General features: G+C 40.3%; 1 protein-coding gene across 1 annotated transcript in view; it reads left to right on the top strand.

Annotated features, from left to right (window-relative positions):
• stk32c (serine/threonine kinase 32C) overlaps positions 1-9,786 on the top strand; it is a 278,520-nt gene extending 268,734 nt beyond the window's left edge. Inside the window, exons 11-12 of the mRNA XM_079560592.1 lie at positions 7,797-7,864; positions 9,435-9,786. Of these exons, the coding sequence (XP_079416718.1) occupies positions 7,797-7,864; positions 9,435-9,636 (270 nt within the window). The 3' untranslated portion in view covers positions 9,637-9,786. The remainder of the gene's footprint in view (positions 1-7,796; positions 7,865-9,434) is intronic.
• The last annotated feature ends 13,528 nt before the right edge of the window (positions 9,787-23,314 follow it).

The following is a 23,314-nucleotide window of genomic DNA, read 5'->3' as shown; positions in this document are numbered from 1 at the left end:
CGAGGATAGACTACTGTAACGCCCTCTACACTGGACTGAACCAATCACTCCTCAATCGACTTCAACTGGTACAAAACGCAGCAGCTCGTCTCCTCTCCAACACCTCCAGACGCTCACACATCAGCCCAGTCCTCTGCTCGCTCCACTGGCTCCCGGTGGCGTTTAGGGTGGACTTTAAGGTCCTGATGTTTGTGTTCAAGGCCATCAATGGTCTGGCCCCGGCCTACCTCGCCGAATTAGTAACGGTCTACGAACCAGCCAGAACTCTGCGCTCCTCTGAACACACCTCCCTGGTCACTCCCAAGTTCAAATACAAAAAGTTTGGAGGCCGGTCATTTGCCCCCTAAGGCCCAAAGCTGTGGAACGCACTTCCGGTACAGCTTCGAAACATCACAGAGCTGAGTGTTTTTAAATCACAGTTGAAGACACATCTTTTCAGAAAAGCCTTCGATACATAGTCACCGACACAACTGCTGTTTTTATGTGTTTTTGTATTTATTGTTGTCTATTGTGATTCTTGTTTTTATCCTGGAAAGCGCTCTGGGCACCTTCTGGTTGTTGTTGGGCGCTATACAAATAAAATTTGATTGATTGATTGATTGATTGATTGATTGATTGATTGATTGATTGATTGATTGATTGATTGATTGATTGATTGATTGATTGATTGATTGATTGATTGATTGATTGATTGATTTTATAATGTGATTTTCGATCATTGGATGAAAATGTGATTTTATAATCTGGTCCCCGAGAAGACTAGCCCTTGTCAAGGCAGTTGTATTTCCAGTCCAAATTAGCGGCATGCAATAACAGTATGAATATCTGATAATATGATGATTATAATCTGATCTTCTACTATATATGTACTCGTATTTACTTCAGTATAATCCTCAACTTGTTATGTGATAAACAAAGTAAAATGTATCAATTCGAAACAACATAATTGGTCGATAAAGTCTTGACTTGTGAATTCCAAACGCTCAGTCCAGGGTTACGTGAGGCCTACAAATGTTATGTCAAGATGAGTCACCTTTTTCCGGGCAAATGGACAACACCAAAGTGCGGAACAGCCCCGGAGCGAAGGGTCAGTATAAATCAATGTGCGCTATCTCTCTCTGGCCTTTTTATTCTGGAGACATGTGGGTTTGTTCAAATGTAAATCACATGTCCTGCCCTTTATAGTCATTGGATTTTCGGGAACATGTCATTTTAAATTAAGCTGTTAAAATGCATTAGATCACATGGAAAGTATTAATATGCCAAGAGCTGGGGGAGGCTGGAGGAAGTGTGCGTGGACAGGGGAAGTCTGGGATCTCGACTTCAGATAAGGCGGAAGAAGATGGACGGATGATACATTGAGCCTGCTAGATCAGGATCAATATAAAGGCTGGATGAATATCGCACAAAGGGGAAAAGAATCTCAGCTAGGAAGTATAATGTGTACAGGTTTGATATTGGCCTTATCAGCAAACATGTCTAGTAATAAAATAGTTAATTTTTGGTGAGTCTTTTTTGGGACGTTCTATTGAGCTGCGCCAAAATGTCAGGTGTGAACTGTCCAGTGATTCATAATTAATAAAAGCTTTCTACTCCAGCCTAAACCAGCCAGTACAGAAGGTACTTGTAAAGCTTGAATTAAGAAAATAATAATAAAAAAAATGACACTAGTTATTCTTTTCAATCAATATTTGAATGGAAAACCTCTGGAAACTTTTTCTATTGGTTTATTAACCTCTTAACTCCCGCCTGAACCGAGAGGATCTTTTTCCTTACGTCATCAGATTTTCTTTCCATCATTTTTTTGTTGGGTATTCAACTCATTTTTGTAACTTTTTTGTAATTTTTTGTGACATTGTTGTCATTTTTTCGTCCATTTTATCACATTTTTTTGTAATTTTTTTGTCAAATTTTGGGGGGTTTTTTGGTCAAATTTTGTCCATTTCTTCTTTTTTTTTCTTTTTTTCGTCAATTTTTTTAATCCATTTTTTGTCATTTTTTTGTGACATTTTTGTGACAGTTTTGCCACTTTTTCGTCAATTTTTCGTAGTTTTTTGTCAATGTTTTCTCCCTTTTTGTCACATTTTCATCATTGTTTTCGTCTCAGTTTTGTTGCTATTTTCACAGCTTTTTTCCAGAAGCTTTTGGACTGGGGTAAAGGCAAACTGGAGAAAATGTGCTCGGTTCAGGTGGGAGTTAAGGGGTTAAAGCTGACGTATCGCAGCTGATCTCCATGGTAACGCAGGACAGACAGCGCCATACTGGGGGATAACAGACTGCTTTCCATGCACTTAAAGTAGGCGCAAACAAATCAGTATTTATCTCTAAAACTTTGGAGTTACCATCCATCCATCCATCCATCCATCCATCCATTTTCTTCCACTGTCCGAGTTGCCCAAATCATACGGCACCAGCCCCTATGGCTCCTCCTGCAGGTGGTGGGTCCACAGAAGGACGACCTCACCATTCTCAGGCCTGTTGGTCTCTCATAAGGAGATTCTGAACCGCTCTTTGTCTGACCCGTCACCGAGGACCAGTTTGCCATGGGAGACCCTACCAGGGGCACGAAGCCCCCGACAACAGAGCCCCCAGGATCATTCGGGCGCTCAAACCCCGCGAACACGTTATGGTGGCGGTTCCGGGAGGGGATTTGGAGTTACATGTTACATAATCAAAACAAATATCCTTTTTGGTCAGTAGCACTTACTGAAAGTTTCAAATATTTACACAATGTCTTTCAGTCGGCAGAAGACTTTATGTTAGACCTGAAAGCTGAGTCGCTAACCTTTTGATAGCATTTTAGGCAAAATACTTTGTAATCTAGTTATTTTTATGCTTTAAGATGCATTTTGCGTAGTACCCTGTGCTTGTAGTCATTCCTGTTGTCTCTCTGTGACAGTAAGGGAGAAATCTCAAAGCTACACAGTTTGTAGGTTTGTGATTTCCATTCAGGTTCAGTTTGACATTATTTGTGTGAGAAACATAACACAACTTCTATATTACAGGGATCTCCAACAGACATAAACACAGACATAACCTACTCCCTCTGGGTTCACTCTATCTTAAACAAAGTCCACTGAGCCGATGCAGCTGGACATTTCTTTACTTTACGGCCAGCGTTTTGAAAATCATAAAACTTCTTCTTCAGGGTCAAAGTGTCCAAATGTCCAGCTGCATTAATATAGTCTCTGTATTTATCGAGTTATGCAACTGAGAACTGGCACTTTTCCTCTGGCAGTGGAGTTGGGCAGGTTCAAAGGCCTCCCTGAGGTTTTGTACTTTGTGTGATTTAAAAGTGGTGGGAGATGAGTTTAATTTTGTTTTGTATTGTCCGCTTTACTCTAATTTGCGGGAAATTTTGTGCAACATGAGAACCCAGAAAAAAAGTATGTTTTTGCTTTAGGCCACTATATCTCCAAAGCTTGGGACCGAAGACAAATTAATTGATATCCTCCTGCGTGACGTGGATGTTGTTCTGCTATTATTGATATTACAGTTTCTGTGAAGTTATTTTGGCAGCATCTGAATTCTGTTTTGAAATGTGTCTTGTAAGTCCATGAGGGTTGGGCACTTACTTAAAGGAACAGGCCACCGTTTTTCCATACTGAGATATGTTTTTACCTGAGCTTAGACAAGTTTATGCGCACCCGTGGAAGAGCTTGTTCGCTTCTAACTTCACCCTGTTTGGAGCTTTAGGAACATACAGGGAGAGGCCAAATGCTAACAACATCTTTCGTTGTTTTGCATGACTGAGAGCACGCACAAAGACCAGACAGGTACGCATCAACTCGTCTAAGCTCAGGTAAGAACATATCTCAGTATGGAAAAACGGTGGCCTTTTCCTGTAACCCCTTAACTCCCACCTGAACCGAGCACATTTTCTCCAGTTTGGCTTTACCCCAGTCCAAAAGCTTCTGGAAAAAAGCTGTGAAAATAGCCACAAAACTGAGACGAAAACAATGATGGAAATGTGACAAAAAGGGAGAAAACATTGACAAAAAAGTGACGAAGAATGGATGAAAAAGTGGCAAAAATGTCATAAAAATGTCACAAGAAATTGACAAAAAAATTGTCGAAAAAATTGACCAAAAAAATGACCAAAAAAATGACAAAAATGTGACCAAAAAATGACAAAAATGTGACAAAAAAATACACAAAAATGACAGAAATGTGACAAAAAAAATGACAGAAATGTGACAAAAAATTACAAAAAAATGACAAAAATGTGACAAAATTGTGATTAAAAAATTGACAAAAAAATGACAAAAATGTGACAAAAAATGACAAAAAAGTCACAAAAATGAGTTGAATACCCAACAAAAAAATGATGGAAAAAAAATCTGATGGCGTGAGGAAAAAGATCCTCTCGGTTCAGGCGGGAGTTAAGAGGTTAAGACACAATAATAAAAATCAATCATATTTTCCGTATTCAGTTAAACCTTCATTCTATCTTCTATTAGTTTCTCATTACAGAAGCAAACAACTTCTTCGTGTCTCCTAATGCAATCCCATAATGAAGCTCTTGTTAGCGATGAGAAATGCTCGCTCATTAGCGTGGACTATATGCAGACATCTTTGTGCCTCGTCTTTTGTCAAATCAAATTTGCAGCCTCTCGAGTTAACAAGATGATCCAGGAGTCCCCGCTTTGTAGTTCTGTCCTGGATTTCTTCAAACGCGGCGGCCCCTTTGTCTGAGCGCGCTGTTGTCTTGTTGTCGTCTCGTCACGCAGCACACATTTCCTCCGTGTGCAGGCTGTTCCCATCAAAAGCCTCATCATGGAGAGCGCGTCGCCGTGAACGCCAGCCGCTCCGGGACGGCGCGTTTGCATTAAATAAATAAATAACAGGCTGCCCCGTGATGATCGCCGGCTTCAAGCAGAGGTCGAGACAAAGGAAGGGCTTTCACGAACAGAAGGAAAAGGTTTTAGACGATACGGAAAAGCTGAATACACAGACGCAGGGATTAATTAGTGTCAAGATGCAAAAGTAGATGCCAGTGAAACCATCAAAATGTGCAGTGGAATCTCAGTAATTAATATGAAGCCAAATTACAGCATTTGCGTCTGAGGAGTCTGCTATAGGACAGTGGTTCTCAGAGTGGGCGGTCGCGGGACATTGAAGTGGGGGTTGCTTGATGATTTTGAAACTATTTTTTACATTTCTGACAACGACTTTGATATTTTTAAAGGGGGGGTATTATGCAAAATCGTCTTTTTCAAGCTTTACATCATGTTATTATGTCATTCCCTCATTAAAAACATGCCTGAAGTGTTGCCTTGGCACATTCACGTAATTTTGAGTAATCTGTAAAAACTCTGATGGCAGCCATTTTAGGGATAGCTTTGCCTGAGTCCTCCTAGGAACGCCCCCACCTCCTGGAGACGCCTCCGAGCTTTCGTCACCAGCCAAGTAACCAACCACTGCTCCTCAGCAGAACCCCCTCCCCACTGATGCCACAGACAGCGTGTGGAGGGGGCGTGTCGGAAAGGGTCAGAGGTTCTTAAAGAGACAGAGGCCTATTTCAAGACATTCGCTACAGCCATTTTGAGAGAGCAATTTTATACAAGGCAGTTATTCTAATTTACTGCATTTACAGACCAACAGAATGTTTGGTCATCATTGTCGTGTGCTATAGACTGGTGCTATGTGATTGAAAAAAGCATAATACCCCCTCTTTATGTATATTTTGTGAAATTAAACACAGCATCCAAAGTGTGACCATGCTGCAAATTTCCTCGATCCCGCCAGACCTCAGAAGCTAAGCAGGGAAGCGCCCGGCAGTACTTGGATGGGAGACCGTTTGGGAAACACCAGGAAGTGTGTGTGTGTGTGTGTGTGTGTGTGTGTGTGTGTGTGTGTGTGTGTGAGTGAGTGGTTGGTGGAGGTGGTCGCTGATGCCGCAGACTGGTTGCCTCGGTTACCATCACTGAGTATGGAGTGTTTTAGTTTAGTTTATTTGTTCATTAGAGCAGTTAAAATTCTGCTCAAAAGGAGTGGGCCGAAGCAAAAGCTTATAGACGCCCACCCCGAAATGAGGAGTGAATGAATAATGCAGGAAATTGTAAAGCAACTTTGAGCATCTGGAAAAGCGCTATATAAGACTAATGCATTATTATTATTATAAAGTAATATCATTTAAGCATATTTTAAATGATTTGCACCTTTGATTATTATAAATGCTCATTACATTTTGCAGAAGGGGGCCCCGAGTTGTTGATGCTTGAGGGTAGGGCTGAAACAGCTAATCGATTAATCGTTTTCTAGAGCAAAGATGACATGACAATTATGTATTTTGGATGAAAACCTACTTTGTTTTTTTAAAGTTAGGGTCCGTAGTGTTTTGTACATTGTAAATTTCATAAATATCTTTCTTTGCCTCGTTCAATCAGAAAGCAGAATTAGCACAAAGAGCCTCCTACAAATGTTTACTTTCAGTTTACTCCATCAACATGTCCTCAAGCAGCGCCACTTTAGCTTTTTGTGGTCAAAAAATTGAAAAAATTCAATTTCCATGCACCTTTCACAGCCAAGCGATTAATCGATTAATCGTGAAACTAATCGGTAGATACATCGATTATCAAAATAATCGTTAGCTGTAGCCCTACTTGAGGGACTGTGTATCTATGACTATGACTATGTCTATGTCTGCATGAAGATGGAAACCTGGGCTTCTCTGATCAGACTGTTGCCTTTGATTCCTGGTCCCAGGTAAAGTGGAGGAAGATGGATGGATGTACAGAGCTCTACATTAGGGGTCACCAACTTTCAGAATTTACAATTAGAGTACTATTTGAAAATGATACTTCTATTCTTGTGGTTCATTAAAAGTGTGAATTATATTTGTTTCACACAACAATTAAATAGTGTAGCTTTAACTCTTTTGGATAATGATTATGGAACTGGAAGCCCCAGGTTGGTGACCCCTGTTCTACATAATCCATCCATCTTCTTCCACTTTTCCATTTGCAGCTGTTGGAGCTGCCCAAATCACATTGCACCAGCCCCTTATGGCTCCTCCTGCAGGTGGTGGGTCCACAGAAGGATGGCCTCATGATTCAAACCGGGCCTGTTGGTCTCTCATAAGACGCTTCTGATCCGCTCTTTGTCTGACCCGTCACCGAGGACCTGTTTGCCCTGAGAGACCCTACCAGGGGCACCAAGCCCCGACAACAGAGCTCCCAGGTTCATTCGGGGGCTCAAACCCCTCCACCACGTTAAGGTGGCGGTTCCAGGAGGGGTGTTCTGCACTGTTCTCTGGTTAGGATACAAGCACCACCATTTGGCATTGATAGCTTATCAGAATAAATTAACTGTGCAACTGAGGAGAGAGTTAGCAACGACAACGACGATTTGAGACCCTGAAGTTGTTGACAAAGGTTGAAAATATATTGAGTCTCAAATCCCCCACAATCGCTTCTAAACAAAAGCAAATATAGTAATGTAACAGTAAAGTGTGTGTTTGTTTTTGCTTAAGCCGCTCTCCTCAAGTCATCCGTTTTCCCCATGTGGCATATGTGTGCACTTGAACAGAGCATGTTATTATCAAGGTTATTAAATTATGGAGCCTTCAATGCCCCGAGTGCTGTCAGAAATGTGAGCTTCTATTTTTAGCCCAATCCAATTTGAGGCGTAAACAAGTTGTGACTTGTTTAAAAAGAGCAGCCGCTGTGGAAGTATTCCGAGGTCACAGTGTTCGCTGACATGACTCCAAGCGGTTGTTTCAATGTGTGTGTGTGTTTTTTTTTTTATGGGGATTACGTTTTTAAATATAATCTAATATTGTGGTGTTTTTGCAGGAGAATGACTATTTACAGGAGTGCCTTGAAGCGGTCCAGCAAGAGTTCATGATCTTCAATCGTGAAAAGTAAGACATTTACACACGTCATCTGGTCAGAGAGGACACTTGATATGAGATAATGAGCAGAGCTGTCATACTTTCCTACGGCACGTGCCAAAGTTACTCTGCGGGGGAGGAACTGTTTGAGAGAAAAGAAGCTAGATTTAGGCCCTGTCCATACGAAGTACATGTTACAATACATATTTTATCAATCCAGTGTATCGTCCATACGGGCCCAGCGTTTTCGGGAGGTGTTATGAACATTTTCCAAACTAGGTCCCAGAGTGGAAAGATCTCAAAACACCGTTTACGTGCCGCCATTGTTACAACGTCTGGTGTCTTTTATCCATAATCTACTGACCTTATAATGAGTTTTCCTCATGGATCTATGATGGTTTTACTCCGCTCCTCTTTGCTCCACTGCAGTCCACAAGCCACAGGTAGTAGAAAAACACGTCCGAGTCAGTCTGTGTTTTTGGACTGACAGTCAAAGTCCGGTCACTGACAGGTTTTTCTGCTTTAGTCCCGTTACGTCTGAAGAAAAAACGTCTGTTGATCGTAAATCCTTGAATCAGTTTCATTTTCACTGTTTACGTTCCACAAAGGTTTACTGTACATGCGCCCTCTACACCAGTGGTTCCCAACGTTTTTTGTCTTTCGTACCCCTTTGGCCTTTCAGTGGTCAACCGTGTACCCCCTACCTCAAGGGTGTTACAGTTTATTTAGAAAGTAATTACTAAAAAGTAGTATTTGTAAGAAAAAGGACAATAAACCTAAAATTCTCCCAAAGCAACACATTTTACTGAAAAATATAGCTTTTCCTATAAAAATGATGTTACATTTTCCCCTTTTTCAATCTGAAATAGTTCCAAGTCCCCCCTGCTAGGTCCTCGAGTACCCCCAGGGGTCCCCGTACCCCTGGTTAGGAAACACTGCTCTACACCTTGTTCTATTATCTGTGTTCGCATCACAGCGCCTCACACAGGGCTGGAAGATGAATTGCGCCTTTTTCACAGACCTGAGTGTGGATATAGTCTAAAACAGGGGTCACCAACCTTATTTCAGCTGAGGGCTACTTTAAGAGCATTAAGTTGTTCGAGGGCTACCAGTTAAAAACAAATCCTAAAGACTTAAACGTACACTGTTCACTTATAGGATATTGACCCCATATTATATTAAAATAGCTTTATTTTAAACTTATACCGAGTCACAAGAACCGAAATAACTGTCATTTTTAAGAATTAGATTCAAGAAAATTAAGTGTTTTTAGTGCTTTAGAAAAAGTCCCAAGGGCTACTGGACATGCCCCAAAGGGCCCCTGGGTGCCCGCGGGCACCAAGTTGGTGACCCCTGGTCTAAAAGAACCAAGGTGTAAAATGGATAAATAAAGTTGTAATTTAAGAAAAGGAATGTAAAATGTAAAGTTAACTGAAGAGTAACTAAAACAACCAACTTAGGCTATTTACAAAAGACTTATTTAGACTTTATGTACAATTGTTTTGCTTAATTTTAAGTAAAACTGAATGACGTTTTCGTCTTTAGACTGAGTGAACACTGGTGTGAAGACATCTCTCTCACGCTCCGCTTCCTCTCGTAGGTTGAAAAGGCGTCAGGAGGAGGGTGCCTCGGAGGCGGGCGGCGACAGTGGAGAGGGAGACGCCGAGGCCGGAGCGACAGACGAAGACCTCCAAGACCCAGACCCTGAACCGGACCAGGACCAGGAGCCCGAGCCCGAGCCACAGACCTCGTCCAAACTGAGCATGTGCGGCTCGGTGTGCTCCTCGCCCGGCAGCTGCTAGCACCGCCTCGAGCCGCAGACCTGCCGCCTTTGTGCCATGTCTTTGAATAAACCTCAGCTCGACGTCAGGAGTCACCACCGACGCAGCAGCACCGAGATACACCCGACCTTTCCATCGCGTTTTTGAGTAGCTTTGTTTGTGGTGACACTTTAGGGATAAACGGTTATTCATCCAACAATGCGGAAATCGAGATAGTAAAATGGGAAGCAGGAAAAAAAACTGTAGGGATACAAATCTGGATTTTTTGAATATTATAATGGAATAATACATGCCAAAACTAAATCATCTAAAACATAAGACTTTGAGAAGAAAGAAAAAAAGATAAAACTACTGCCTGGGTGCACAATTACAAAAAAAGTGATCCCAGTCCTTGTCAGGAAATCGCCTTCAAGTGCATGATTTTGACATAAATAATAACCAAGATTTCTATTTTTCCCTGTTAATTATTCCTCCTTAGGCACAGGGATTGGCATGAAGAGTGCCCCATATTGTACCAATGAGTGAGTTCTGTGGGATCGTTCCCCTATCTTTGACACCAATGGTTTAGATCATGGGTGTCAAACTCATTTTGGGTCGCGGGCTGCATATAATAGACTTTTTTTTTCCCCAATCAATGAATAATAATAAGCTGTGATTTGGTCAAAGCCCCAACTTGACAGTATCGTAATTAAAAACCACAGGTTACACTTGTATTGCACTTTACAAGTCTGCATCCCAAGTTCCTCAAAGTACTACATAGTCATTATTCATTCACTCCACACTCAGTGGTGGTAAGCTGGGGCACATTGTCCATTTACCACATGGTTATATAATGTGTTGTTCCTATCCTGAACTCTTATTATGTCAGTGCCCCCAGCTGGACACATGTGGAACTCTTTCCTTTAAAAAAAAAAAAAAATGAATGCCCCCTAGTGGCTCATATGAGCATTCTGGTTATTAAAAATTCGTAACTAAACACAGGAATGGGCTAGAGACACGATGGAGCCTGCTGATAGTAATTATAATAAATTCACTGTAAAAAAAAAAGAGACAAAAACTCAACCAAAAAGCGCCGAAAATAAGACAAAAAAGTGACGACAACACAAGGAAAAATCTGATAAATTTTGTAGGTCTTATCTTACAAATGAGGTGTTACACTGGCCTTTAGGCTGCACACTCCAGTCGAAAAGCTTTAAGATTTGCATAAAGCTGAAATGGAGAAAATGTGCTCGGTTAAGGCGGAGGTTAAAATGCGGTTAATTCATGTTTGTTTTGAATATTTGGCTTGATTTCACTAAAATAATGAAGAATGATAAAAAAATTTTTTTTAAAAACCATCAAATTTATTGTTGGGAATTTTACACATTAAGTCTTGAAAACATCTCGTGACCCCCCATGTGTTAAACAGCAAGTGGGCGTCAGGTGAGACGATCACAGGATCCACTATCAGTAGGGAGTAACCCCAAAATATACAATTAAAGTGATACACGTTAACAAGCTTGCTTTGTAGACACGTTTTGGTGTGCCTCCTGCGCTGTCTCTGAGGCCCACCAGGGGGCCCCAGACCCATCTTTTAAAACCTCTAAACTAGAACATGAGAAACTTCAAATAAAACTTTGCTTTCAACTTGTACTCATAAACTCACGCTTCCCTTGTGTAAAACCACAATCAATATTTGCCTCAAGCGTCATCCTGTCAAACAAAACTTTTATTTTAAAATCGTTTACATGCACTTTATGTTTAATGCCAAAATGGATTTCCTCTAAACACCCTTTCACAGACTAAGCCTTTATTCTGGCAGGATGAGCGTACAGGGAGAGCGATACAAGGAATTTGCTTCCAGACAAACCTATAACTGATAAAAGCATACACACATAGAGTATTGGAAATTTGCGCTGTTTAAGAAGTTTCATTTAGCGCCGCTGCTGCTGCTCTTTACTCTAGCCTTGAGCTTTTTATCCGCAGCCTTCCTAGAACTGCTTCATTATTAACAACCACCACATGCAAACCTACTCAGAAACCTTCATTACTTCTTTTATTTCCCCTGTAGCATCCTTGAACATCCCCCCCCCCCCCCCCCCCCCGAGAGCCCTGCCTCCCTCTTGTCCATTGTAGATTAAGCTCTTCTTCTTCTATGCAACGTAACGGCATCGCACTACGACGAGGCATTGGGGGAGGCTGCATGCGGAGGTGCGCGGCGGCCATGACGACACCGGGTGCAATCGCCCTGTTTTTGAAGGAGTTTTTTGTGGTGTGTTTTTTATTTTGTATTTTTTTAAGGGGGGGAGGGATGCCGCTGCCCCCTCTCTCTCAGCCTTCGCGCTCTCGCTGAACCTAATGGGGAGCAACTGAATTATTCACGGGGCAGACAGAGAAGTTGTTGTCAGCTCACTCTTCCCCTCGGCCTCTTTCTCTCTAATGTGTGCCCTAATTCGCCGCTTTTGTCACTGTCGGTCGTCCACGGAGCGGGGGCCGCGGCTGCTCCCGCGCCAAAAAGCCAGAAGTGAACTCCGGAGTTTTTGTGCTGGTACTTTGCTCTTTCTTTATCTGTGGTAGACGGCGTTCAGTAGTTTCACCTTCAGTTGCCACCGAAAAGCAGCGACAAACAGTACGATTCTGCCCTTTTATTTTCAAGTTCAAGCTTTTTTAAGATTATTATTCAGTTCATTCATTTTATTGTCAATTTAAACAAATACAAGAGATTTGAAATTGCGCTAAAGCAGTACTAAGTAACGTGTTTACCTTAATAAATCCTTTTCGTAGTCCCTGTGGGGGTAATACAAGTGTTTATGGGATGATTGGAGGGTCTTTCATCTCCCCCTGGTGTCTCTGGCCAGAAAACCATGTTTGCAACTTGACTGCCACCGGACCGGAGCCACCAATACATACTAATGGAATCACGAAAAAGAAGCTAACAGGCTAACGGGCAAAGCTAACTGCGGGCTAGCGTCGCTTTAAACAGTATTTACAGCCAAGTTTGAGTGAAAAAAATTATTTCCATTGTATAATTGGATGCACAATATCCCTCTCTCCCTTTGCAGCGTAGTATTTACTCTCCGAGACAATTACTAAGTTCAAAAATCGCAACTTTCTACGACACCTGCAGTTGCGCTTATGGCCTCTAGGGGGAAGCGTTACTTAGTACTGCTTTAACCTCTTAACTCCCACCTGAACGGATCCCATTTTCCCCAGTTTGGCTCTACCCTAATCAAAAAGCTTCTTGGGGAAAAAAGCACCAAAACAGCCACAAAAAATGAGAAAACAAGGATGTAAACGCAACAAAAATGTGACAAAAACTCAACAAAAATGTGACCCAAAAAAACATAAAAAAGGTGACACAAAACAGCAACAACGTGAGGAAAAAGATCAGTTTTGTGGGTCTTAGCTTTCAAATGAGGTGCTACACAGACCTATATAATGGCCAAAGAGGACAGAATGTATTTGGTTCAGGCGGGTGGTAAGAGGTTAAGAACAACAACCAATAAACAGCGATATACACTGCCTGACCAAAAAAAAATTGCTCAAAAAATAAGGTCACATGCGCTAACAATTGGCTGAACTGCTTTAGCTGTAGCAATGTTTTCACCAAGATCATGTATTGATGATGCAAGAGTGTGACCACCGCGCAAAGCCTTCTCCAGCACATCCCAAAGATTCTCAATGGGGTTAAGATCTGGACTCCCCAATGTGACGGCCAATCCATGTGTGAATAAGATGAACTGTATCGTCCTTGTAGGGAAATTGGACCTCTGCTTTTGACCCATCCTTCGATGCCTCTGGGGCACATCATCTCCAGATGTTGAGCCAGGTTGATAGTCAGAATCATAGTCATCATGATCTGGCTGGAGGATTACCCGATTGTGCATGTTTTGGTATAGGCGGGGGGAAACCAGAGTACCCAGAGGCGGAGGAAACCCATCCACATGGAACCTGGGACACGAAACACCGCCAAAAAATGTCTCAGGCTCCTTGAACCGCTTTTTCACAATGTGAGCCCGATGAATCCTGGCATTGTCATCTTGAAAAATGCCGGTGCCATCACGGAAGAAGAAATCCATTGATGGAACAACCTGGTCATTCAGGATGTTCAGCTGATTCCTTGGGCACATAGTGTTGCTGAACATTTACCTGACCCAACTTCAGCAGCCCCAGATCATAACAGTTAACAGTTAATAACAGACTTTTTTTTCCGGGTCAGGCAGTGTATGCAGGGGGCAATAGATGGAGGAAAGGGGAGAGTTCAGCTTAATCTACCAGGAAGGATCAGTTGGAAATGGCACGTATTGGCACACGGCTGTCTTCTCTCTAGTGTCAAGACTGAAGATAAGACACTTGATATTAGATGGTTGTGGTGTGGTGTGAAAAATGAGCACTAAAAATAACATGAACAATTGGCCAAACCCTCCCTGGACTCTGGAAATCATCTTCATTCTTTGATTTCCTGATGTTCATCAATCATCCTTAAACAGTCGAGATCTGCAGGACGTTTGTGTGAAAGGGTCTGGTTTCTCCGCCTCGTTGGACCCGAGACTCCTCCTGTAAACATTTTTGAAACATCTATTCATTTAGGGCTCGTGGGGAAACGTCTGGTGATCGCCATCTACCACAGATAAAGCAACGTCCACAGAGTTTTACTTTAAGCCGTGCCTGAAGATAATCATTGTTTGTTGCCATGAGTTTGTAAAAGTGTTCATGTTTTCAGTGTTTCGATGTAATTTGGAAGTCGTTTGGGGCTAAGAAGGTACTGTAACATAAAAAAAACTGCTGCACCAATGGACACAAATTGCTGCGGAGTTCAAGTATTTGAGCCCAGTGCCATGTCTCCCAAACACCTCCAGAGAAATCACCAGGAGAAGATCTGTATCCTTCTTTTAAAGTGCTTGTTATCTCCATGTAAAGTTTGTTTTTTGGGGCTGCACTTGTAGCTGTTGTTAATTGTAAAAGATAAAACTCTATTACTGTCGTAGTGATAGCGGTACATTTATTTTAAGGCGGTATCGTTTATCTCAGTCAGACCTGGGAACATGTAGCAGAGTCCACCTTAAACCCTTTGGCCTGATGATAAATAAATAAATCTGTGTAAATAGCCTACAAACCGTAGTTAAACTCACAGTTTTATGTGGGGCGTCAGTGGAAGAGCTTCTCTCCAAGTGTGCAGGCACAACTTGTCGGCAGAACATGCCAAAGCTTTTCTAACATTTGCAGAAACCATTTCTAACGACCGAGTGAGTGAATGTACGTCTTTTACTGTTTAACAGGACTTCAGTTCTCCTTCTGCGAGATCCTCTCATTTATACAAGCAAAATAATATTACTATGTACAGAGATATATTTCAGATTAGATTTACTACAACACTTAACGTGACAGTAGAGGTTCAGCGTCAAACACAACTACCTGCTTTGTCTCACGGAGGGAAATGAGAAAAGGACGAGCGCTGAATTGTCTTTTAACCTCTTAACTCCCGCCTGAACCATCATAATTTTTTTGTTGGGTGTTCAACTCATTTTTGTCATTTTTTTGTCATTTTTTTCACACATTTTTGTCATTTTTTTGATCAAATATTTGTAATTTATTTTGTCTAATTTTTATCACATTTTTGTAATGTATTTATCACATTTTTGTCATTTTTTTATCACATTTTTGTAATGTATTTATCACATTTTTGTCATTTTTTTGACACATTTTTGTCATTTTTTTGATCAAATATTTGTAATTTATTTTGTCTCATTTGTATCACATTTTTCTCTTTTTATCACATTTTTGTCATTTATTTGTCACATTTTTGTCATTTTTTTGTCAATTTTTGTCATTTTTTTGTCACATTTTTGTCATTTTTTGTCCCATTTTTGTCATTTTTTTGTCCCATTTTTGTCATTTTTTTGTCCCATTTTTGTCATTTTTTTTGTCCCATTTTTGTCATTTTTTCATCAATTTTTTGTCAATGTTTTCTCACTTTTTTGTCATTCATTGTTTTCGTTTCAGTTTTCTTGCTATTATCACAGCTTTTTTCCAGAAGCTTTTGGACTGAGGTAAAGCCAAACTGGAGAAAATGTGCTCGGTTCAGGTGGGAGGTAAGGGGTTAAACATATATCAAGCTTTTTTCGATGGTACAGCACAGATTGAAAGGGAGAGAGATTCTGCAAACTATGAAAGTGGCATATGTGCTGCAGCCTGATCCGCTAGGCCAGCAGTCGTCAAACGTTTCATACCATGTAGCTCCTACAAAAAAGACGGAAAGTAAGTAAGACCAGGCCTAAACAAGGGGGAAATCAGGTTTAAAATGGAAATTGCAAAATAGTTCCTTACATTCAGCCGTGGTGTATATCATATATGACCTTATATGGTTTTGTGTTTGGACAGGGACAGTGCACTATTTAACATTGACCAAAAGAGATTGTGGGTTATAGCAAAAATGTTAATTTCCACCTGTGGTCCCTGGGAAGGTTGATGTTATAGTGCAGATTTTAAATGAGTATGTGACCATGGATCTATACATTTTAACGTCAACATACATTTAATTTCAATAAGTTTGAAACGTTTTTCACTAATCCTTTCTCCTGGTGAACGGCCGCTCCCTCATGACGCCGTTACTGATCATGAGTTCAAATTGTATTTTCTAGAAGCCAAGTATTTTCACATTTAACTTTAACCCTAATCATAACCCCCTGTGGGTTATGATTAGGGGGGGGGGGGGGCTTGATCTCACCCTGTGTCTCTGGCCAGAAAATCACAATTGCAACTTTCCCTGCACCAGGTCAGAGGCGCAATACACACTGATGGAATCCCGAAGAAGAAGCTAACAGGCTGACGGGCAAAGCTAACTGTAGGCTAGCGCCACTTAAACAGTATTTACAGCCAAGTTTGAGTGAAAAAATATATCTCCATTGTGTAATTGGATGTACAATATCCCTCCCTCCCTTTGTCTTTTCTGTCAGTGTAGTATTCACTCTCACGGACAATTAATGAGTAAAAAAACACAACATGCTACGACACCTACCCCTCTAGGGGCGTGAGTTACTTAGTTCTGCTTTAAGTACGGCAAATGTGCTGTAAGTTGTGTCTCACTCACACAAATCTTACACATATTTTTAGAAACTAGAAGGTCTTGGATTTCAAATGAGGTGTCACTCTGGCATATAGGCTGTGTGCTCTCCAGTCAATACGCTTTGAGATTTGGAAATGCACAATTGGAGAAAATAACTCTATAAGATGGCAGATAACAGGCATTTGACAATATATTCCTCAAAATCAACTTGGGGGCCAGGAATTCTATGCTTGAGGGGCAGCTTTCTACAGAGTAACTTGACCTAGGCCTGGTGGTACTAGGAAGATTGACAGTTTCTAAGGCAGGGGTCGGCAAGTTTGCTCGGTGGAGGGACGGTTTTCTTCATCGTCAAAAGACCAAGGGCCGGACCCTCCAATTGAAGCAGTTGAAGTAAAGCATCACTTTCTACATATGCCAGTGTTGTACATCATACTGGAAAAATGTCCATCGTAAATTAGATAAATTACTTAAAATCGCTTGAAAAAATGTCTTTTTTAGGTTAAATTTGAGTCGGTTTGAACTAATCTAAGATCAGATAAAATCAAACAAATTACATTTTACTGTAAAAAAATATATATATTTATTTTTCACTTGAAATTATACTAAATAATCTGAATTAAGAAAAAACTTGTGCTTGTTCCGTTGGCAAGAATAGGTTTTATCTGCTCTAAGGCCAGACCAAATCCACTCAATCTTTAGATTTAATCTCTTAATTCAAGTAGATTTAAGTAATTTCTTAGTATTCTTAGAGTATTTTTTTAGGATTATAGCCTAAAGGGTGCTCTGCTAAGACATTTTAAGGAATTGACAGTATTTTTAACATTTCTAGAGTACTTTAACAGGCATTTGATCTATGATTTGGGTCATAATATTTCTCAAAATCATCTCGAGGGCCAGAGTTTGATGATGGAGGCCTGACGTTGCCTACCCCTGTTCTAAGGGGTTATACTTGGTGTGAAAAGTTTGAAAACCTCGGCATTTGCGGGTTTGACGAGTCTTGCTAAAGCAAAGCTAACAGAAAAGAAAAGTAACACAAAATGCCGATGTATAAGATCATGAAACTTGTCACTTTCTCATTTCCGCCTCTGAACCAAAGCAAACTGAAAACTGTCCGTAAACGCCGAGCTACTTTAACACTGCACAATGTATCCTGATTAGTTTTAGACTTTTCTTTACGTAAACATGAACACGGCCGAACTGCCAGACTCTAGTACAGTATTTACTCTTCTTTCTCTGCGCCGTGCTGCTCCTGCATGACTCCGCTGAGGCCTAAAAACCACTCATTTGTGCATGAAGTTTAATCTCCAAAAAAAAAAAAAAACAATCTACGTAAAAGTGTTCTGAACCAGAGTGTGCCAGGCCTGTTTTCCGGATGTGTCCTACTATATAAACCTGTACATGGTATAATCCAGTGTTATTCGGAGGCATGATACTAAGTGCATCTTGTGGTCGGAGCTTGTGTCTTTGGATGAGGTCAGCGTCGCGTGTCGTGGGTTAAATGTTTTCCTGGTTTTATCCCCCCCCTTCCTGTCGTGAAGCGAAGGAAAGAGGCAGCTTTTTATCGCTACAGCATTTCTTACAAACCCACGAGAGGACATCTGTGATTTAGTAGCAGTGGTGTTTGAGTGCAGTCCCGGGCTCTAAAGCTGACGGGGACCTTTATAGCACTGTTGTTGTTTACTTGTAAATAAGAGTGGGACAATAACCGGTTATTAGAATGCCATTTTGTCGATTCTGCGAGGATTTACGTGTTCCTAATTCGATCCGATCTTCTACTTGAAAATGCGTTGTTGTTTCGCTATATTTACACGTGAAAAGGTGAATTCAAGATGATAATTGTTAAAAGTCACGGTATGTTTAAGCGTCATAATTCCATACTGTCACACTGAGAAATCTTATACCTCCCTATTTCTACTCGTAAGCTAATAATAATAATAATACTGTCTCGCTTTGTGGTATTATCTTTTTCAATTGCTCAGTTATTATATCACACAATTTGAGGTTTGATTTTTAAGCACTCATTCACATCCCAGTTTAAACACCATTGAGCTGTAATTGACAATTGGCTCCGCTTTAAAGCAGATGATGCTACTCATTTGGAGTAACTGTATTCCAATAGTTACTTTCCTAAAATCAAAGTGATGCATCGAAGGATCCAATCAGCTTTTATGTGTTTCTAATGGTATCACTTTACCTTGATACATTGTACCTAACTACATTTAGTACAATGTAATGTGCCTTGTACCTAAGGGTTAGAGACACAATGGAATAACTTGTATCAGACACATAATGTAATAGGACTTTCAGTTAGAGCTTAAAGGTGCATTATACAACTTTTATTGAAAAAAAAAAGAGTTGAAATTATGAGTGGTCAATATGGCGCCTTTACTTTCTATCACAGTGGTCGCCAGGATCAATTGTTTTGTAGGTTTTCGGGTGAGAGGATCCGAAAGCTTAAAATCTTACAAAAAAATTGATCCTGGAGCGAGTGTAGAGAGGCCTAGAGGCTGTGACTCCATGCCGACCACTCATACAGCCGTTGGGTCACTACAAGGTTAAATACACACAAATATCAACTTTTTTTTCCCACATAAAAGTTGCATAATGCACCTTTAAGGTTCGGGTTAGAGTCATGTCTTGTTACATTATGTACCTACAAACTACAAATACATGTTATTCCATTGTGTATCTAACTCATATGTACAAGTTATTACAAATAGTTACAGAGCATTGACATTGATATTGTACTACATTTAGTTAGGTACAATGTATCAAGGGTACTGTAAAAAGTTACCTTTCTAACTAGTGGTAAATAAGATCACAACAAAGCGTAGCCATGTTTTAAATCATACGCTGCACATACATACACTACAACGCAAATCAACGTGAAAGTATTCTGAGTATTCCTAATTCAATACTAAAGGAAGGGAAAATGTTACGAAATACATACATTTTAAGGCAAGTATTCAGTATTCATTAACTAAATGCAATTTCTTAAGCCAGTATTCTCCCCAACACTGGCCACTAAACTACTACTACTACTTATTTCACTTTTATATGCATCAATATGTAGTTAACCCATGATGCCATACTACAGGACTCTTAATTTGCACTTAAAGGAACAGGCCACAGTTTTTTTTCATACTGTGATATGTTATTCTTACCTGAGCTTAGACGAGTTGATACGTACCAGTCTGGTGCCCGTGGAAGAGTTTGGTCTCTTCCAACTTCACCCCCGTTTGGAGGTGCAGGAATACATTGGGAGAGGCCAAACGCTAACAACATCTTTGGTTACGTTTTGCGTGACTGAGGGCACGCACAAAGACCAGACAGGCACGCATCAACTCGTCTAAGCTCAGGTATGAACATATATCAGTGTGGAAAAACGGTGGCCTGTTCCTTTAACTATTTACTATCAAATACAATATTGTGCTGAAGTGGAAACATCATTTATTAAACTGAATGAAAGCAGTTCATTTTAACCTTAGCCAATGAGATTTTCATGTTCTAGTATTAGACGACATCTACAGTACATTCAGTCAATATAATGTTGTTTTTTTCCCTTTGCTTTTAGAGAACGTGTCCATAGTGACATAAACACTGCTTTATAATTCTCAAGCTTAGAGCAAACTAAAGTGAACCGCGGTCTGATGTAAAAGTGTATTTAAGTGTTAACCACGTGTAAACTTCTGATTCTGATAAAGGGTTTGTGCTAAGATGCTGTTTTTTTTGCTCTTCAGTCGTCGATAAGTGCTCATTCCCGATTGGATGATGCTTGCGAACCTTCCTGCCTTGTTTATCTGTGTTCTGGATTGCCATTGACGTTTCGGAATATATTAAAAATAACATTGTACTTGTGTTGAAACTTGCGGCATGTGTCCTCCCCTCCCCGGGACGTCCCACGCAGACTGCCTCGTGTCGACGAAGACTTCCTCCATCGTCGGATTATATATTTTGCATCCTGTTTTTGTGCCGAAGGAGGTTACGAGATAAAGCCGTGAACGGACTGAATATTCTCTTGTGTTCAAACGACATGCTGCTTCAGCTGCTTTGATAAAGAAATAAAAGCCCTTCCAGAAACGACATGGGTCTCCGAGTTTCCCTCTGTGGTAAAAGCTCAGGACGAACAGCAGGGGGCACCAGAGAGTTGAGGGTGGTAGAATACAGTATACTGGACAAGAACAGATATCTTTTTAACAAGATAGAATAAGAGACTGTGGAGTGTTCTGTGGACAGTAAGTTGCCAAGATCAGTGTTTCTCATCCCGGGGGTACTTGGAATGACTCAGAATTGAAAAAGAAGGCGAAACTGAGTAGAATTTCAATATTACTTTCCAAGAAAAGTTAGTTTTAATGATGTTTTTCAGTAGAAGGTTTGACTAAGAATATTTTAGCAATATTTTGAACATAACACAACTAAATACTGAATAATCTATGTTTAGTTGCTCACTTTGCTAACCCCTGCCTTAAAGGAGCTATCCATGATTTTTTCCGTTACTGGAATAAAATGAGTTTTGTCCTCATGGTAAAATATAGACGGCACGGTGGCACAGCGGTTAGCGCTCACGCCTCACAGCTAGAAGGTCCGGGGTTCGATTCCCACCTGGACGGGGCCTTTCTGTGTGGAGTTTGCATGTTCTCCCCGTGCTTGAGTAGGTTTCCTCTGGGTACTCCGGTTTCCCCTACCACTAAAAAAACATGCACAATAGATTCGCCTCTGGGGCCAGGACTCCCCTGAAAAAGAGATTCTTAATCTCAGTGGGACTATCCTGGTTAAATAAAGGTCAATAAATAAAAAGTAGATATTTATCCAAAAAATACTGGTTTTAAAGCCTTTTAAACATTCGTAAAATGTCAGGCTAGTAGGCATATTTTACAGTGAAGTGACAGTTGTGAAACCTGGGTTAAAATCAGTCCCTGTGACGAATTTTGAAAGTTTGAGATGAGCTGGGACCAGAAAATAACAATTTGAAATTTGAGTGACCCTGTTTCTTTGTACAATCAGGTATAGCTCCTTTAAAGGAACAGGCCACCATTTTTTCATACTGAGATATGTTCTTGCCTGAGCTTAGACGAGTTGATGCGTACCTGTCTGGTCTTTGTGCGTGCCCTCAGTCATGCAAAATGACCAAAGATGTTGTTAGCATTTGGCCTCTCCCAATGTATTCCTATGGCTCCAAATGGGGTGAAGTTTGAAGTGTCCAAGCTCTTCAACGGGCACAAAGACCAGACAGATACGTATCAACTCGTCTAAGCTCAGGTAAGAACATATCTCAGTATGGAAAAACGGTGGCCTGTTCCTTTAACCGAGCGCATTTTTCTCCAGTATGGTTTTACCCAAATCTAAGAGCTTCTCCACTTACAGGATCCTGGAGGTAGAGGATACTCGGAGTATAAATGAATGGCTCAGGGGGACATGGGACAAAAAAGGTTGGGAACCACTGGCAAAGATGATCATTTCAACTCAAAGAAAGAATAGGTCTTAGCTTTTCCCTTGCCTTCACATTTGGCTCATCAAGCTTAACCTCTTAACTCCCGCCTGAACCGAGAGCATTTTCTCCAGTTCAGCTTTACCCAAATCCTGTAGGCCAGTGTAACGCCTTATTTGAAAGCTAAGACCTACAAAACTAAATTGATCTTTTTCCTCACATCATCAGATTTTTTTCCATCACTTTTTTTGTCGGGCAGTCATCTCATTTTTGTCAAATTTTCGTGACTTTTTTGTCACTTTTTCAATTTGTTTTTGGTACATTTTTTTGTCACTTTTTTGTCACTTTTTCGTCAAATTATTTGCATTTTTTTGTCAAACTCTTATCACTTTTTCGTCCATTTTTTTCTAAAATTTTTTGTCAAATTTTGTCATTTTTTAATACATTTTTTGTAAATTTTTTCTCACTTTTTTGTCAAATTTTTCTCACTTTTTTCACATTTTCATCCTTGTTTTCGTCTCAGTTTTATTGATATTTTCACACCTTTTTTCCAGAAGCTTTTGGATTGGGGTAAAGCTGGAGAAAATGTGCTCGGTTCAGGTGGGAGTTAAGAGCTTAAGAAGTGCAAAGAGAAAATCAAAGAAAATCTATACATTCTCATCACATCAAACATTTATTCCAAAAGTATTTTTTTAAAAAGAGTGAAGAACATATATGACTTTAATATAAAATACCATTCGAAATGAAAGGCATTTCTAAACAGTGAGACTTTTTTGGTCTCGATCGCTTTATATATACGTATATGTTTACTCAATGCAAAGGAAACATGTGTCTGTTGTGACCAATCACACCTGATATTTGCTCTAGATTTTCCTTATTCTAGATTTTAATTAACCTCTAACTACACATTCATACGGAGTGTGGTTTGGTTCAAAATTTTTCATATTGTTTTGCTAGGATTTTATCATAGATTTTTAAACTATTGAAACTATATTTTTTCATTCCAACTTAAGGTATTCTTTTCTCTCTTCGAGTTATTGTCTGTTACAATAAGAATGACCCCTTAGAGATCAACAAAGTACTTCTATTTCTATAATTTAGATGATTTACTTCTTGGTTCATATGGTACTGACTTAAATCTCAATTGATTTTCGAATGGATATTGTTTATTTTGAAGTGTCGTCGTGTCCGTCAGTTCTGGTGAAGTTTAGTGTCAAAGTAGTGAA

The sequence above is a fragment of the Gobius niger genome (genome assembly GCF_951799975.1).
Source record: "Gobius niger genome assembly, chromosome: 7".
Classification (NCBI taxonomy): Eukaryota; Metazoa; Chordata; class Actinopteri; order Gobiiformes; family Gobiidae; genus Gobius; species Gobius niger.
Note: the sequence above shows the minus strand (reverse complement) of the source record. Positions and strands in the feature narration are given on the sequence as shown.